At 47.4% G+C, this 16,990-nt stretch overlaps 6 protein-coding genes across 6 annotated transcripts; 1 reads left to right on the forward strand and 5 right to left on the reverse strand.

Moving 5' to 3' along the window:
* Positions 1–215: 215 nt before the first annotated feature.
* On the reverse strand, positions 216–3,294 carry N7473_002818 (uncharacterized protein; the record flags this gene model as incomplete). Its single annotated transcript, XM_057148758.1, has 5 exons — positions 216–1,779; positions 1,850–2,582; positions 2,640–2,866; positions 2,918–3,059; positions 3,111–3,294. 5 exons carry the CDS (start codon positions 3,292–3,294, stop codon positions 216–218), a joined length of 2,850 nt encoding a protein of 949 aa, XP_057012412.1.
* Positions 3,295–4,619: 1,325 nt separating this feature from the next.
* Positions 4,620–5,489, reverse strand: N7473_002819 (tyrosine-protein phosphatase; the record flags this gene model as incomplete). The annotated part of the gene is made up of 2 exons (XM_057148759.1): positions 4,620–4,885; positions 4,991–5,489. The coding sequence occupies 2 exons, from the start codon at positions 5,487–5,489 to the stop codon at positions 4,620–4,622; spliced, it is 765 nt and encodes a 254-aa protein (XP_057012413.1).
* Positions 5,490–9,465: 3,976 nt separating this feature from the next.
* Positions 9,466–10,073, reverse strand: N7473_002820 (uncharacterized protein; the record flags this gene model as incomplete). Its single annotated transcript, XM_057148760.1, has 3 exons — positions 9,466–9,639; positions 9,785–9,944; positions 10,003–10,073. 3 exons carry the CDS (start codon positions 10,071–10,073, stop codon positions 9,466–9,468), a joined length of 405 nt encoding a protein of 134 aa, XP_057012414.1.
* A 95-nt stretch (positions 10,074–10,168) lies between these two features.
* Positions 10,169–11,461, reverse strand: N7473_002821 (uncharacterized protein; the record flags this gene model as incomplete). The annotated part of the gene is made up of 1 exon (XM_057148761.1): positions 10,169–11,461. The coding sequence occupies one exon, from the start codon at positions 11,459–11,461 to the stop codon at positions 10,169–10,171; it is 1,293 nt and encodes a 430-aa protein (XP_057012415.1).
* A 1,415-nt stretch (positions 11,462–12,876) lies between these two features.
* Positions 12,877–13,203, forward strand: N7473_002822 (uncharacterized protein; the record flags this gene model as incomplete). Its single annotated transcript, XM_057148762.1, has 1 exon — positions 12,877–13,203. One exon carries the CDS (start codon positions 12,877–12,879, stop codon positions 13,201–13,203), a length of 327 nt encoding a protein of 108 aa, XP_057012416.1.
* A 1,874-nt stretch (positions 13,204–15,077) lies between these two features.
* On the reverse strand, positions 15,078–15,995 carry N7473_002823 (uncharacterized protein; the record flags this gene model as incomplete). The annotated part of the gene is made up of 3 exons (XM_057148763.1): positions 15,078–15,323; positions 15,380–15,658; positions 15,714–15,995. The coding sequence occupies 3 exons, from the start codon at positions 15,993–15,995 to the stop codon at positions 15,078–15,080; spliced, it is 807 nt and encodes a 268-aa protein (XP_057012417.1).
* Between the last annotated feature and the right edge of the window lie 995 nt (positions 15,996–16,990).

The raw sequence follows: 16,990 nt of genomic DNA on the forward strand, positions 1-16,990 counted from the left end.
GAGTTGTTGTCAGTGGCAGGGTGAGAGGAAAATATAGATTCGGGGGATATACTTAGATAAGTGCGCTGAAGCACGGCATTTTTACATAATTCATTAGCGGAAAGTCTTAATATTCATATTGTGTTTACTGAGCAAAAGAACTCCAAGGACCTCATTAGCGACGTTCTTAGTTACACGAAGAGCAAATCGGTGGTCGGAATATACCTCATCCATTCTCAATCTGTTGTTTGATCCCACAAACTGCGGACCGTAACACCCTGAGACCATTTCCCACCGGTGTCATCTTTCTGGACAGCAAAGCGAACTGTCTTCTTCTCTCCAGGAACCAGTGTGAAGGCATTGTCATCAAAGTACCCAACCACGCCCGCAGGATAGTCTAGCCAAGTGTAAAGGGAAACTCCACCCTTGGCTTCCACGGTGAAAGTGCTACTAGATTGATCGTGAGAAAGGTGGAGCTTTGGGTCCACCAGGGATAGCTCGTTCGGGAACGCTGGAGTGGCCTTCTCACGATGAATGAACGTCGAGACAGACTCCGAATTGGGCATGCGACCACGGGCAATCAACGATAGCACGAGAACAGCGTCTGTCTTATCGGGGATGGAAAGCTTTGCGGTGTTGGCCTCGTAGACCTTGGTAGTGTTGAGTCCTCCAACTGTGAACTGCTTGCTCTGTGGGGTGCCAGCATTGTCCGGGATTGGTTTTCCTGACATATCGACCCATGTGAAGTTGACAGTCCCACGGGCTGTTTCCCAAAGATCGGACGTCACGTAAACTGACAGATCTCCGGTTGTATAGTTCCAGAAGGGGGAGACAATGATGGGCTGGTAGACATCGCGGGCCACGTAGTGCAAGACCTTCCACCGACCATCATACTCAATACCAGCCCAAGTAGGTGCCTGCCAGATATCCTCCAACTGCCAGTAAAGTGATCCAAGCTGGCGCTCTGGCATACCACTTCCTCGACGATAGAAGATAATTTCAGACTTGTACATGTCAGCTTGGAATATCTGGGTAGCATGGCACCAAGCGCTGAATTGCTCAACCGAGTCATTCTTATGAGGAACGGGATAATAGCGCTGAACGGCCATCGTCATCTCACCCATACCCTTTAGTGAGTTTCCAAAGTTGTGAGTGGAAGTATTTCCGGGCGGATAGTGATGGTTACGCAGAACAACAGTGCTGCTGTTGAAATGAAGGTCTTCTGGATCCACGGCCTGTTGCCAGGTCTGTAGACTCGGCATGCTGTGGTAGCCGAATTCATTGGCGAATCTTCCAACGGGGTAACTGCCAAAGTCGAATGCAACACTGCTGTCATAGTTGTAGTGATCCGTGTCTGAGTAAAAGTGGCCGCCCGTAATATTGTCGTAGCGCTCGGCCATCGGAACAGGTGCAGAGAGGTTGACGTAGAGGAAGCCATTATTCGTGCTGCTAGGCATGTAGGAAATCGAACGCGAGTTCTCGTAGACAAGAGGCAGAATCAGGCTGATAAAGAGCTTTTCGTACTCGCCAACGTAGAATGAGTACCTGTCGGGCGCTGCACCATGGACAATAGGCAGTTCCAGACTCTCTATTTCGTTCCCACCTGCCCAGAGGGCGAGAGATGGATGATGATTTAGCCGTCTCACATTGTAAGTGACTTCAGCAGCAACGTTCTCGAGGAATTTCTCATCGGATGGATAGAGCGCATCGCTGAATTGGAATTCGCTCCAGAGCAAAATACCTTGCTCGTCGGCAATATCATAGATAAAGTCTGGCAGGTAGGCACCCGAGGCCCACACCCTGTAACATAGAATCTTGAATTTAGCTACTGGAATGAGGGGAAATGTTCGGATGTACGGAGCTGACCTACCGCAGCATGTTCTGATTTCCGGCGACAACAGCATTGAAGAGCCGCTGCATCCTGTCTTCAGTGACTCGCGGCCAGAACGCGTCTGGGGGAATGAAATTGGATCCCTTGGCGTAGAACTCTTGCCCATTGACTTCGAAATGCCAGCTCGCTCCTGGTGCAATACCCTGAGCGAGCTGATAATTCGTAATGTTGAGCCGGTTGAGGAATATAGTTCGGAAACCGGTACGCTTGGTAACTTTTGCTAGTGCATGTTGCTTGTTGTCCTCGATGGAGATGGTCGCATAGTACAGATTTTGCTTGCCTAAACCCGTGGGCCACCACAAATTCGGCGCATCGGCACCGACTGTGATGCTTCCACTGATGGCCTGGCCAGAAACCGAAATGTTTTCCAGTGGCCCTGATTTCAGAATCGTTCCCGACTCGACATCTTTTATTTCCAGGGTCATCGAGGACCTTGACGGGAGTGTCCCGAGGAAGTCAACACTTGCATTCACCACCCATGGCTGGGTTTGATCCGGAGCGAGGTGGTTGATTTGTCCCTTGCGAAAAATATCTATGTCAGTGTTGAGAATATAGATACTTTCCTCGTTCTCGAATTGCACTAGATACGCGTCTCTCCATGGACCGGCAGGAGCAAACGCCGGACCCCAGTCCCATCCGAAATCAGACTGCTCTTTGCGAATGTACCAACGGTTCGGGAATTCATAGACCTGCTGTGGGCCGTCCGGCCACTCTGAGAAGCGTCAGCAGAGAAATAAGTTAAGTTCATGAGTCCATAAGCGATGCATACGTTCAGAGTCTGGGTCGCCGGCAATCGCATTTGCGATCTCGGGAGCGCTTCCAAAATCCAGTTCCAACGTTGGATCTCCTTTGCATTTTTCAAGAGCCTTGGAAATTTCGAATGTGTATTGGCGAAATTGGTTGTCGGTTGTGCCAACGATTTGCCCGCACACCTCTATCGTTGTGAACGTATCTAGGCCGTTGAACACAAGCCAGGATGATTTCGCTTTGGTAGACCTATGGTACAGTCAGTGTGATCCACGAACTCTATTGTCTAAGATGACTTACAAGCCACTGAGTGGATGGCTAGTATACGTCCAGTTGTTGTTACAGATCCAGCGCTGATTGAAGTCGTTGAGACCGTGGTACCTATGCGATGATGGGTCAATTTTCGGTCGCCGCGAACTGAACTGTTGAACTAACGGATCATCTGCAACAAATCAGCCACTATTTCTTTGACTCAAGGCAATGGGATACTCACCAATAGCCTTTGCAGCGAGAAGGTCCAGATGCACCTGCGAAGGAAGTTTGCCAGGTACCGAGATATTCAAGGCCTTGCTGCTGACCGTCCAGCCATCACCAGTAAGGTCGACAACAGTCTGAGCCAGGGCAGGGCGAAGAGCCGCTGGGAGTGCAGCCAACGCGAGCTTTCGGTCTAAACGCATGGTCTTGTCGCGCACGAGGGTTTTTTTCAATGTCGCTGAGCCAAGCACCACCCTTTCCAGCGTCTGGGGCAATCCAGTCGATTTATGCTGTCCGATCCTCGACCTCGGCTTCGGCGAAATACTAGCAGATTACCCAATGGAAAAAGGACAATCCAGACAACCAAATGGGGAACGGATAATTCGGTCAACCTGGTGGAGACTGGTAGTTCAAAGACCCGCTGTGTGCTCATCAATAATTGTGAGGCCAGACCTGATGTTATGACATGTTGTTTGCTTGGATTTGAGGTACGGCCTAATCTCGCCCAGGGCTAGGTGGGACCTCGCGCGCCGGGACAAAGCAACCGTAGCAACGCTGAGTTGCGGAGAAGGGCAGATCGCCGCGGAATTTTGAAATCGCGAGTCACCGTGTCAGGGCTCAGTGGTGGGAAAAGAGCAATGATCTGCGTTCCTTGTCTGCGGAGACTCGAGGACTCCAAGTGCATGAGAGAGGGGTAGATGGCGGCATAAACGGAAGGAGCGAATGTACTTTGGCGGCAGAAAGACGTTAAGGAATCGGGTATTTGCAAGTAATGGCAATGATAAATCATGCAGGTAGCCATAGATGTGTACTAGTGTACACAAAATCTGCAGCAACGAATCTAGACCAGTTGGCAATGGTTAACTGCAATGGGTCCCTGGATTTTTGCTCGCATTGGTCTTCTCAAGGACCCAGCTGCAATGCTGTACATATCGAGACAAGGGACTCTATTTCTATATTTGAATGCCATCTATGTATCGATAAATGCTTCCACGAAACTCTCAAGCCGCCAAGCTCTTATACATGAGCTTAATATCATCACGCGAAAAGCCAAGCTTTGTGGTCAGATATCCCTCGGCGCCACTGCCGTAGGTGTACGGCGGTGCGTAGCGGCCATTCTCCAGTGCATAATTATTAAGCAAGATTTACTGGCAGAATTTACGACCAAGTCACGTTTCTCCACAATTAAACTATGTACTTTCGAAGTAGCCACATAATCTCTCATAAGGGCTTATCAAATTCACGTTTACAATAATCTATCTAACTCATAAGGGCTTAGTTATGAGGCAGAATTAAGGCTAGCTTAGGAGGGGGAAGGGGGTGGAAAAGGGAAGAAATAATCCTTAACGGAGGTAGAGGAGGCCAAGTATTAAGGAGAGAGAATGATCACATGACTAAGATTCAGGGATTTTCACGTGATTTTGCCTAAAAGGTAAGGTATCAGTAGAAGGGCGGACCCAGAGGCGGTCAATCATATACATGATTTAGCACCAGTCTTGCTTAATAATTATGCACTGGAGAATGGCCGCTACGCACCGCCGTAGTAGGTGGAATGGAAGGTCTTTAAGAAGGCCGCCATGGCTTGCGCCCGAACGCCGCTCAGCTCTAACATGCCGATCGCTTCGGGGCTCAGATGGTCGGTTCCTTCATCAAGAGCCAAAGCTTGCGCCAGATTTTCCCGCACATTTTCTAATCCTGCCCGCGTGAGGATATAATCATTGATGATTTCGTCCTGGGATCGGCCCATGAGCAGCAAGATAAGTGCTGCTAGGACGCCTGTACGGTCTTTGCCGGCTGTAAGAGTAGACAAATTGATCAGCGATTGTCTAATGGAATGGGCTGGAGCAAGCGACCGTGCGCATAATCCGCGACCAGTCGAAAAAGATGATTTAAACATACCAGAACAATGGAAAACAAACGGATCATCAGGTTGGTCCCGGATATGTTTGAACACTTGGGTGAAAACCGGCACACATGCCTCGAGGATACCCATGTACATCTTGACAAACCCATTAGCGCCCTTGTCCTCCCCAGCGAAATCACGTAGATTTAGTGAAGCTGGCCTGGCGCCATAGGGCATCCAGATCATGTCGATTCCTTCGATCTGTGGAGGTGGGGCCTTCGCCCTTTCACCCTCATTCCGCAAGTCGAAGATCGTTGTAATGCCCAAATCAACAGCGAACATCACCTTCCCTTCTTCTGTGATGTCTGACAAATTCGCAGACCGGTAGACATAGCCGGGGCGCAAGTTGTTCTCATAGCTTAAGTCTCGGAAATTTGATACCCCGGGGACAGAAATGAATGGAGGCAGAGAGATGATCTTGGAGACAGTTGAATCGGGAATAGGAGTAATGAGGCCGGTATTTAACAGATCGTGGATATCATCGGAGTTTATCATTGCAGCGTCGTGTCAAAGCAGGCCTTGAGATTGGTGAATTGAAGAAATAGAAAAGTAAGAAATTCACCTAGTGAAACACTTACTTTTAACGGCCAATGTTCTTTCTCGGGCATCTTAATTATTCAGGTTTGCAACCGGCTATGTCATAGTATCCATCTGGCCATTGCGCAGGCAGGGAAAAATGCCTTGTGAAGGTGGGGTTTCACCGCTGTGAAAAGCAGAAAAGGTACCAATTAGTGGTCAGGCACATCGGGTAACGATGTCATCGGGTCCAGCCTCGGTGGGAGTGAGTCTATCTCACGCCCCGGATATATGGAACACGCACCATGTGGATTGGATACACCTGCAGATTGCCGGGCTAACCAAGGATCACTCATCGCTGACCAGCAGCAATAGATTTGCGTTAGATGAGGAAAAAGTCTGACAGTGATTTTCTACCAGATTTCAACGTCAAGCAAACTTGACAGGAGCACTTGTAGAGGTGCTTCTAAATTGATCGACTGGAGCTTATCTAGTTCACCCAAAACACTCTAACCTACGCCCGAGCGCATCTTCGATCAATCATTTCCCCCCCTCATTGTTATTCGTCTGACGCTATCTACTTGCATATATGCTATTAGCTCGAAGGATTTAAACTTGAAATTTTGTGAGTTCCTACTAGTACCTGAGTAAGTGAAATCCGAACCTGGTAGTTTTCTATCTGATGAGCCATTGCCAGACTTGGCCTTGTAGGTAATATATTTTGATGGAGATCCGATAGGGATCTCCCTCGAGGGAATCCCCGGTCGGGATTCTCCTAGAGGTTGATTCCAGGGCCAGTTGATTGGATTGCTTTGCTTTGCTTCGGCCTATTTAGGCCTTTCCTTCCTTTGCTTCCTTTCTTCTGCAGAGATAGTTCTCCATGCATTCGAACTAGACTGTTCCTCTCTCTCCGGCTTTTTTGCGTAGTGGCGATAGATCGCCATCATATTTATAGTTAGCTCTATGTGTAATATTCTAGATATCGGAGAGAAGGCTCGATTGGATATGCTTCGCTGTCTCTCTTGAGAGGTCTTTTAAATTGTTTTTTAACCGTCTTTTTAACTGTCTTTTTAACTGTCTTTTTCAATGTCTTTTTCAATGTCTTTCTATGTTCTCTTTTGAAATGTTGTTTTAGTCTCCCTTTTGAGCGAGCTTTCTAGATAGGATTTGTATCATCTCTTGGTCTATCTTTCCGAGTATCACTAACGGTGTGATTCTCAAACTTCCTGGGGATCTTTTTTGGAGAAGAAATTCAAAAGCCCATTCCGAAGTTCCACGAAATGGTCTGCCGTGAATACTAATAACCAAGGAAAACAGAAAGAAATGAAAAGTAAAAAAAAAAAAGGATTTGATTAGGGTCCCAAGGCGACCCCGAAGGTAGTAGAGGGACTATTTGTCCCAAGCTCAATCTTCCACATCAAAGTCAGGCTGGGGTACATCAGCCGGCAACACTGCTTGCAACACATTGTCATCGGGTCCAGCCTCGATGCGAGTGGGCCGGCATCCCAGGCCTCACCCATGCCATGTGAATTCTATGTATGGTATGCAGATGGACCTAGCCTACATTAATAGAAGTTTCCAATGGCGCCTCCTCGAGGGAGACACCAAAAACTGCGAAGCGTAGCGCTATATTATATACGCTTAGGTAGAAGACTATATAGTAGATTAAAATCTATCTTTTAAAGAAGGGGAATAAGCGTTTTAACCCCTACCCACCTACCTATTCCCCCCGCTAGGAACAGGTAGGTAGGTAGGGATATTTTGTATAGGAATTTATATACTAAACTAGGGGGTGAAGCCCCACCCCCCTTATCTACGTCGCAAGCTAAATGCCTGAATTTTGATAATTTTAAAAATATAACTAACTTAACTAGTTAACTAACTTATGGGTGTTATGTGACTAAAGTTTGTCCTTACTAGGACATTCACCGCCTAATTTTATCTAATTAAACTGCCGGTTTCTGCCACGGATTGACCAATCAGCATCGCCCGTTTGTGCGCACTCCCTTGGGGATGGGCACCACCTGTATACAAAACAGACAGATAAAAGCTCCGCTACGCTCCGCAATCAAAAAGATTCATCCGGTAAATCAGATATGCTGTAAAACTGAAAAGGGAGTAAACAGAATAAATGCGTTTCATAGCTGGTAATTCTTCCCCTAAAGGATACTACCTATGGGAACACGCCTGAAATAGACCTACTGTTTCGTCTTTGGCCGCTTCTCGGACTTTGCCGCCTCTGGCTGCGTATCCGCCTGACGCTAGCTTGTCTCCTTGCTCCGCTGCCGTTGGGCGTGTGACTTCCTCGGGGAATAGTGATTCCCCTCCTCGTCTCGCCACAATCCAAGGTCGAACTTTTCCGTGAGATCCTTATAGCGCGGGAAGTCAACCGTCATTCCCATGATCTCACAGAGATAGTCCTCGTAGATTGCTGAGAGGGCAAGGTTTACGTCTCTACTATTGTCGCTTCCTTTAGTGTTTATCTGCTGTATTAGCCTCTCCCGGAAAGGGCCAGAGTACTGGGCAGCTAATTAGGGAACTATCTTTGAGATGTTATTCCCTGTGTACTAGCGACTGATCGTATGATCCTGGAAGAGGCGGTATGCTTTCTGTGGCTGAGTTTGTCTAATCCGATGGATCCGTCTAATTGCCTGCGTCTTAAGATTGAGATTCAGGGCAGGCTCGACTAAGATAACGATATTGCAATATATATAGAGGTTCAACCTAGAACTACTGTAGTTGTATGTGGTGGTCAAAGCCTAACAATCCGCGTTCGGATCGTTGAACTAGGCCACCGCAACTACACTGTCTTCTGCTGGTATTGTCGCATTGATAGAGACGGTTTTAATCCCTACCCGGCGTAGGACTATCTCCACCATCCGGCTGACGATTGGCTAGTGAGAAACAACAAGAAACCGAGGACTTAGATCTGCGGTGAAGGCGCCCTCCTTATCCATGAATCGAAGCAGTTCCCTCAAACGGGGACTCTGCTTGATCAAGTAAAGAACTTGCTAGAAGGCATCCACCGGCCGTGGATCTGCCGACACCGGGTATATTGGCATCTAAAAGGCCGTGAATCCGTGATCCTTAGCACCGACGTATAAGGACACTATCTCGCTAAGGGTATTCTTACTCCCGATAACTTGAAGAAAGTTATCGAGGAGCGGATTGAACCCTAGCAGACACAACTGTCGCATAATTGTTATATATAGTATTTGTTTGTTCTCTTCCTCTAGCAGAGTAGGTACTACTCGGTTTTGTGTCTTCTTATCTAGCTAGCGAATTATAATAATATATCTATTATCGTGTAGTTTCTGATTAGAGGGACTATATCGTACCTCGACTATTATTACACGAATAGGAGGAATCTCAGCCCTAATAACAATCTCTTCGCTATTAAGACCTCGGATTTTGTCTCCTATAAATCGTATTATTATAGAAGCTCGAAACAGAAACAGGAAGCAGAAGTAGGTCTTAGCTACGTTAAACTTTCTATTAAGGGCTAACTAAACAAGTATAGCAGGACTTAAGAACTAGTAAGTAATAGTATCGTAATCTTATAGCAGGACCTTAATATTCGACTATTTGGTATATAGCCCGGGAAGGGTATCGTAGGTTATACCTGCAGGGCGTAGGATATCCTCTACTTCCCTAATCGGTATTTTCCCCGCCAGGAGGCTGAAGTAGCTAAATAGGTCCACTACCCGGTTCTATATAGGGGTTGCGTTAAGGCCGATAAGGAATTTCCGGGGGAGCTGTGTGATACCTTGATGCTATCTCGTCTTGATAGATTTAACAGCCTAACATTCATCCAGGATTATATGCTCCTAAACGTAGTCGGAAAAAGAGTCCTGTACCTCGCCTCACGCTTTTACTTTTGGCGTGCTAGATACTCGGCCCAAACTTAGTCAAAATCCTTCCGCGAACGCTGCTCCTACGGGTCACCGTCTATTTCCTAATCATTGCCCTCCATTTGCGCAAGGACGATCTGTGGAACGCCCAAGGCGAGCCCTTCCTTGGAGGTTGATGTGGCATGGTTCGACTTCCTACTTGTCTTCCAATCCGAAGCGTTGCTCGTCTTTGGATTTGGGGCTTTCTTGGGGTCCATATCCTCTCCATCCGGTCCCACCTATTTTGGAACATGTTAGTTAGTAATCGATCACCAAGGAGAAGTCAAGTCTGTCCGTTATTACCAACTGGAAACAACCCAAGTAGGGTATTTTCACAAGTAGGTGAATATCTAAACTAAGATGAATGGAAAGTAAAGAACTTACCGCTTTGATCGTCCGCCGGCGCATGGTGTCATAGGTGGTGATCACGAGAGTGTATGCCGTTTTTGCATCCTTTTCATCAAGGCCCTGGAGCTTCTGCAGAAGCTCACCAGTCGACCTGATAGTCCTTGCTTTCGCTGGGGATCCGAGATGTGCTCGGAGTCTCCCCAGAAAATCCAGATCTTGAATTGGCCACCAAAATAGTGGTCAATCTGGTGTACCCATTGAGGATCACCTTGGCAGGCACCACGATCAGGCTGGCACCGAAATCGGCCTGTTGGTTCTTCTCCATGCTGCGTTTGATGAAATAATACACTAGGCATAGGGAAGTCAATGTCTTCCCCAGCCCGCATCCATCAGCCAAAATGCCGCCCCTAAGGGGGCTGTCTATCTGGCGTAGCAGCCGGGCAATTGCTGAGGACTGCCACGGCTGGAGAACGGTGGACCTTGGGCTTCATCCTCGTCCCTGAGGCTCAGAGTAGGCTGACCGTCAATTATCGGGATACCTGCATAGTTGCAGGCTTCAACCAAGGGAGCAAACGGGGCAGAGACTTGTTCAAGCTTCTTGGTATAAGCTTTCTCAACCTGCAAGACTGCGTCTTCCGAAAGACCATCTTCATCCTGCGGTAGAACATCTTCCTCCTGCGAAAGAGCATCGTCATTTCCCTCAATAAATTCCTCGAAGGCACTGCTAATATTTTCACCAGTCCCTAATACCTCCGTGATGTTGAGATCTTTCTTCGTAGAGCCGGTTGGTAATGAGTTCATCTGGTCGGATTCGTACATGAGACACTTGCGCTCGAAGTAGTCTCCTGTGAACTCGTCCAGAATGACTCTGACCGCATCGCGGTCGAGTACATCTGGAGCCGCAATGTCCTCCTTGTCCAGACTTGCTATGCCGATCCTGCGAACAAGTTTTCTCACATCCGCCTCTGTGGCATAACCGGTTTCTGGATTTCTGAGGATCTTGACGATAGTATCTCGCTGGGCCTCGGAGAACGGTCCGATGTACCGACGGCTGATCTCCTTATGGCGGTTATCCCAAACTTGGCTTGTCCCACTTTGGTTTGCATTCTTGGGCTCCCCTTCGCCGAACGGGCCGGCTTTTGGCTTGATCGGGGTACTCCCAACTTGTGGCTTTGCCGACTCAAAGTCCTTCTTTTTCAGATCCTGGTGGTACTTCTGTAGAAGGCAGCTTCCGTGAACAGAATCATACGCGTTGATGCTGTATGGCCAAGTGTTAACCTGAGACCGCTCGAACAGGCCAGGAACCAGCTTCATGAGTCGACAGGCATACCACAGCGTCATGACGCTTGCTCTCTCGGTCTTCTGGAAGCCAAGAGAGTCAAAGTTGGGTCGATAATCTTTGGACAGAATCCGAAGAAACTTGCTCTTGTAGATGAAGTCGACGGACTTTTGTTTGATGGTCGGTAGTGTTGGGTCTTCCTCCGTGGACCTCCAGCCATAATTGTCCTTTCGAAACATGACGTATTCGTCAATTAGGTCCCGTGAAGGCTGGTGCGTTGGTAGGTCTGCGTATATTTGACGAAGCCTCTCAGTACTGGGAAGAGCAAAAGCTCCAGGCAAGTGCTGCCAGGACGAGGCCGTTTGGGTAACTTCAGCCAAGGTGTATTTCACATCGCGGTGAAGTTGTTCCTGCTGCTGGGAAGTGAGACCCATTGTGAATTCGGGGGTACTGAATCAACGGAGTAAAGATGAATAACTGTGTTTCATAGGTCAGTAAACGAGTCGAAAAACGCAAATTGGACGGTATAAACTCACGGGATGACAGAGGGTATGGAGACGAAGGATTTTGAAAGGAGGAGTATCGAGAGGAAGGGGATGTTGATGGAGTATGCTATCGATGGAGGTGCGATGCCTGCTTTTGATCATGAAAATTAGCTGATTATCATAGGGGAATATGGAAAGGAAATTTCCGAATTCCAACCAGAGGCGAAATGATGATCAATGAAGATTCACGATACTTACTGTGCACGATAGAGATGGCAGATCTGATTGAGCAGGGGTGATGTAGGGAAGAAGTAGAATGAAATCAGGGTCGAGGTTTGGGCCAGGACGTGAAGAGGAACATAGCCTGAGTCCAAGTCTCGGGGTGGATGTGTAGAGGTAGTAGAGAAGGGTTGTGTGAAGGTCTGAGTAGAAAGGAAAGGAGAAAGATAAGCCTGTATGCGCGTCTTGGGTGAATGTAAAAGCCAACAGTTCATACCTTAAATTTCCCCGTTCGTGACAAATTTGGTGTGTTCAGTTTGAAAGGAGGTGCATGGGATGAAAGGAGTAAGCTTTTGAATAGCTTTAGAGGAAACTTTAGGTATTCAGGAGGAGGGGACAGATTCAAACGGTATATAGAGAGGAGTGAAGGGGAGGTTTATAAGGCAGAGAAGTCCTAGATCAAGTGAGAGATCAAGTGAGAGATAAACTAAATCTTAATATCTCTCTAGATAGTATAATACTAGCTTGATTACTATCTAGGAGTGAAATGCTTCTCTTACCTTATGCTATCCTATATCTTAACTCTACCTATATAGTCCTTACCTCTTATGGCTGTTTTTATTAGCTATTATTCATACTTAAATCCTCTGCCAGCTTAGACCTAATGTAGCTAAACAAACTTATCTATCCCTTATCTTCCTCTTACTACGCTCGTTACTACGCATCGGTTCCTCCTTCATTATTTATACTATCTCTATCCATACTACTTTGATCTACGAACACAAACCTACAAAGGCCGGGCATAACTGTCTACTCACTCTATCTTTTATACTCACCATCCATCCTATCTCTATCTTTGCCATTCTCACTTACTGCCACAAACCCAAACAGACCGGGTATATCTGTCTATCCTTTCTACCTCCCATACATCCGAACCTTCTCCCGTTCATCCTTCATCATCCTCGCTAGTACTTCTTTCCAACTCCAATCTGTGGTGGCTGAGCGTCCTTCCTCTGCACTTTCTACGATTCCCTACACAACGTCCTTCATCATCTTCCATCATCGATACTATCTTTTACCCCCTAACGAAAAGCACATCTTGGATTGATACCCAAAGCCTCCCTTGCTACTACCGACTTTCCGCCATGGCTGAATACAGAGGATTTCATGACCCTTTGGAAACCCTATCTGGAACTTGGGCCAAGCAGTCCGTGGAGCGTTCAGACATTCAAAATCTATTGTCTGCCAACGCAGATCCCGACATGGAGGCTCACATGACAGATCTCCAAATCAGCCTGGTCAAAGCCGAACTGGAAATGTTCCAAATCAGCCTGTTCGGAGGCGAATTGCAAATGTTCGACTCAACCAATTTTTGGGAGGTGATAGCCAGGGAATTCTCATTCCAGGGAGGCTCCGCAGAAACACCTCACGGGGTCCATTACAACTTACTGGGTATATCTATCATGCGTTGATAGATTCTGAGTATGGCTAATCGGAACTTATGAATTTGGTCCGCGTGGCGCGTTTACGGGATCACTTTTTAGTTGGAGCAGCATTAGCTCTTGTCGACTGGGCCCGTATTCGAAAGGAGGGGACATTTCTCAAGGCAGCCTTTCACCAGCTCCAAATCCACGAGCCTAGCCCTCGTCCGCAGTCAAGTTGGATGACCACCCGCAATGCTGAGGCCACAGAGACAACACTTCGGCATATGTCTCGGTTGCCAAATGAGCTAAATGTTATGATCGTTGACTATGTCCTAACAGAACCACTTCCGGATCATACTACTCATACAGACCTTCATAACTTTCTCTGTTGGCTCCAATATCCTGAATTTGAACGAAGCCTAAGTCGGAATAGCCTGAGGTGGCGTCAAATACAGACCAAGCTCGGACTCAATCCAGAGACGAATTCGCTTCCCCGACGTGTCTTCCCAAAATGCTCACTCGTGTTCCCCAAAAGGTCGGGTATTCATGATGTTATTCGAGAGGAATGTCTTCCATGCCTAACGACACTTTTCTCACTCGGAATTGCGGATCAAAGGGCTACTACATTTGATGGATGGTCGCTGCCAGGCCTAGCAATCCTGGAGAACAAAGCTTCGATCCTCCATTATCTCCTTCAAAGATATTCCACCCGGGATGAGCGTGACAGAGAATGGTCAGTCCAGCGACCCGGTATGATCTCACATACCAGTTGGCCGGTCATGAAACTATCTATGCTGGCGGCAATCAGATATACACCAGACGTCTATCAACTGGTGCTGGACTGGCATCTAGGTCACATTGATCGGGCACCGCCAGGTGAATGGTGAAACAGAGTCTCTATGAGAGACTTGACTCCTACGCTCCGAGATTGTTTACCCTTCCATGCACCACTGGCTCTCTCACTTTCTTTTTATTGCTATGCAAAATTTGGCCGCTCCATATTCGGGGACAATCATTACTGAAATGGACCTTTTCAGGGGATGGCCGCATGGTGACTTTGCAAAATGGGATGGAAACACAAGGACATGCGCGTATCTTGCTTCCAAAGTCCAGGGATTGAAACAACAGAATGGATAGGACAATTTGATTTCCAGTTTGCTCCACTTTCCCTGTGCCTCCGTACGGTTCCCAGTAGGAATGTCCGATGAAGTAGACGTACCCGGAATTTTCAATTTGTTGTAATGACCAAAACCTAGAAAAAGACAAAGCCGTTAAGTTCATGCCATACTTTTCCTTGATTAAAATGACCAGAAAAAAACCTAGAAGAGCAGCTACCCATAGTCATACACACTGACATCATTAGGAATTGTGTCCAAGTCGATGCTGAATGGCTATCAGGGGTCGGAACCATCTTTGGCCCCGTCCAATTTATCAATATATGAAAAAAGGGAGAGGCTTGGATCACCCTCGTGTAGCGAGGTAATCGGAGCATGATATCGGGCCCTATATAGTCAATATAGAAAATGTAAAGAATGGCGAACATCTCGCATTATGGAAACAATTCTTTGCCCGATTTGCAACCGTTGTCACACCCAAATGTGACTAAAAGTCTGCGTATCATGCCAATCATCCCAGTTCTAGTCAAATGAGTTCTCGAGATGCAAGAGTATGCAAAATCACCAGCTATGGAAAATTGATTGATGTTCAATGTACTAGGGAAATGTACCATTCGGGTGCGAGTAACAAGCATTCCAGGAAAACATGAAGACATAAACCCATAAGTGGATTGCAAGCACAGGTTGAAAATATCACTGTCATCCTTTTGCTGCTGGTTGAACTTGAAGATTGACGGTGATATGAATCTACCTGTTATCGGAGACTCATCCGGAACGGTCTCAAAACCTCCTTCCACACAGAACCAGTCACTGTCCAGGTGTTACCAGCCAGGCGGGTGCCTCCTCCAACACGAAGAAGAGAAGATTTTCTGTCCATACGTCAATGGAAGGATCAGCATATTGGATGGCAACGTGAACCCAGCGCCAGACCGCAATCGCAAATTCGGATTTGGCGTCCTCCCATTCTGCCAAGCCCTCATTCTCGTCGTCGATCCCGGATGCATCTGCCCCTTCAAACATGGAGCGATATTGTGCTAGACGTTGTTCACGACTCTATTGGAAGCACTGGTTAGTATTTAGTCCGACATTAGGTAGATAGACCAACGTACATCGTCGTATACAGAATCGAAAATCAGACCAAATTCATCTTCATGCATCCGGACTAAGTCAAGAAAGGCTCTTGCAAGGTCATAGGAGGCATCCACCAGAATCTCGTGTGGGTGTGACAGAATGATAATATCATCATCTCCCCAGCCGTCATTATCATCACTGATCACCATTGGGCGGGGGGGGAAGACTGTATGAAAAGGGGATGATATCCAAAGGCGATACAACCACCACATGGCGGATGAAAACTCGCGATACTGGGCCTGCAGACCTTCCCAAACCTATGCAAAGTCAATAAGTCCACCCTCTCAACAACAGGGGAACATGGGCTCTTACCGGGCGACAAATCACGGAATCATCACCGCAACGATCACAATCAGTTTGATGCGGGATCGCATTGCAGAAGAACAGAAAAGGGATGGCATTGCTCTGTCGTCCTGGGGTTTCCAGTGCCAATTCGAGACAGCACAAGCAAAATGTCATGAGCTGGGTAATTTGAGCTCTCAACGGAACGAGACCGAGTGCCGATAGAACAGGCGCAGGTAAGACATACCCATCATCGCCTTCGCGAATGGGTTCCCAGAACCGCCGTGCCATGGACCGAGTAATAGGCGGCATGGCTCATCGAATGGAGGTAGTGATTGGAATACCTGGAGATGAAGATCGCTGGTTGGGGACGACTGCATCCAGCTGGCCAAGCTGGGTGGGAGAGAGAGGATGAGGATGAGAAGAGATGGGGGAGGGGATCGGATAGAAAAAGCAGAGCGCTGTTCTGCCGGTACAAGTTTAGGCAACCAATCCCCTCGTTTCCAGAGCTGTTTGTGAAAAGTCCTTCGCTCCTGCCTATGGAGGAAAACTTCATACATTGCCTGGGGCTTCTGATCTTGCATCCTCCCAGCTTTACCAAACTCTACGATTACCAGAATGGAACGATGAAAAATGAGAGACCGAAAGGCTAGTTATTGAGCACACAAGATAAGCCTCAAAAGATGTCGACTTTCCCCTCATCAAATTGCTGACATTGAAAAGTCAAGCAGCATACGAAATCATCCGCCCGTACCTACGAATGCTGTAAACCATCCTGTGCGAATACTGGGAGTCCCACTCAAAGATGACCCCATCACCCGTCCTCTCCACGGATATGACAAGGCGCAATCTGTGCTAAGCTGCTACATACAAGCCCAAGCAAGACATGTCAAGAAGCATTTTGAGGGTGAAATCGAGCCTGGAAGGGGGCTGAAGATGCCCAGTTGGTTGAAATGTTGGAAATGAAGCATGGAGACCACCCCAGATGAGTGATTTTGATCGTGGCATTGCTGCAAGTGAGTATTGATCGCTTTCTCTGGCAGGAGAAGTGAACCGACCTTTACGGCGTCTTAGAGCTTGGATCTATCATGGATGATTGTCTTCGACGAAGTTTTGTACTCCTGGAAAGCCACGAATGTTCAGGGTACGATGCGATCCCAAGGTCGCCAGGTCAATGTGGATACTCAATGCACTTGCTCGCTAGATGTTCGAGGGTAAGATAGATTATGTACTCCATTGTTACGACATGGCCAGAAAGCGAGCTTCATGATATTGTCACAAAAACATCTTTTGGCCAACTCCCTACA

Source organism: Penicillium subrubescens (assembly GCF_028828155.1).
Source record: "Penicillium subrubescens strain IBT 31985 chromosome Unknown utg000002l_segment0_segment0, whole genome shotgun sequence".
Classification (NCBI taxonomy): domain Eukaryota; kingdom Fungi; phylum Ascomycota; class Eurotiomycetes; order Eurotiales; family Aspergillaceae; genus Penicillium; species Penicillium subrubescens.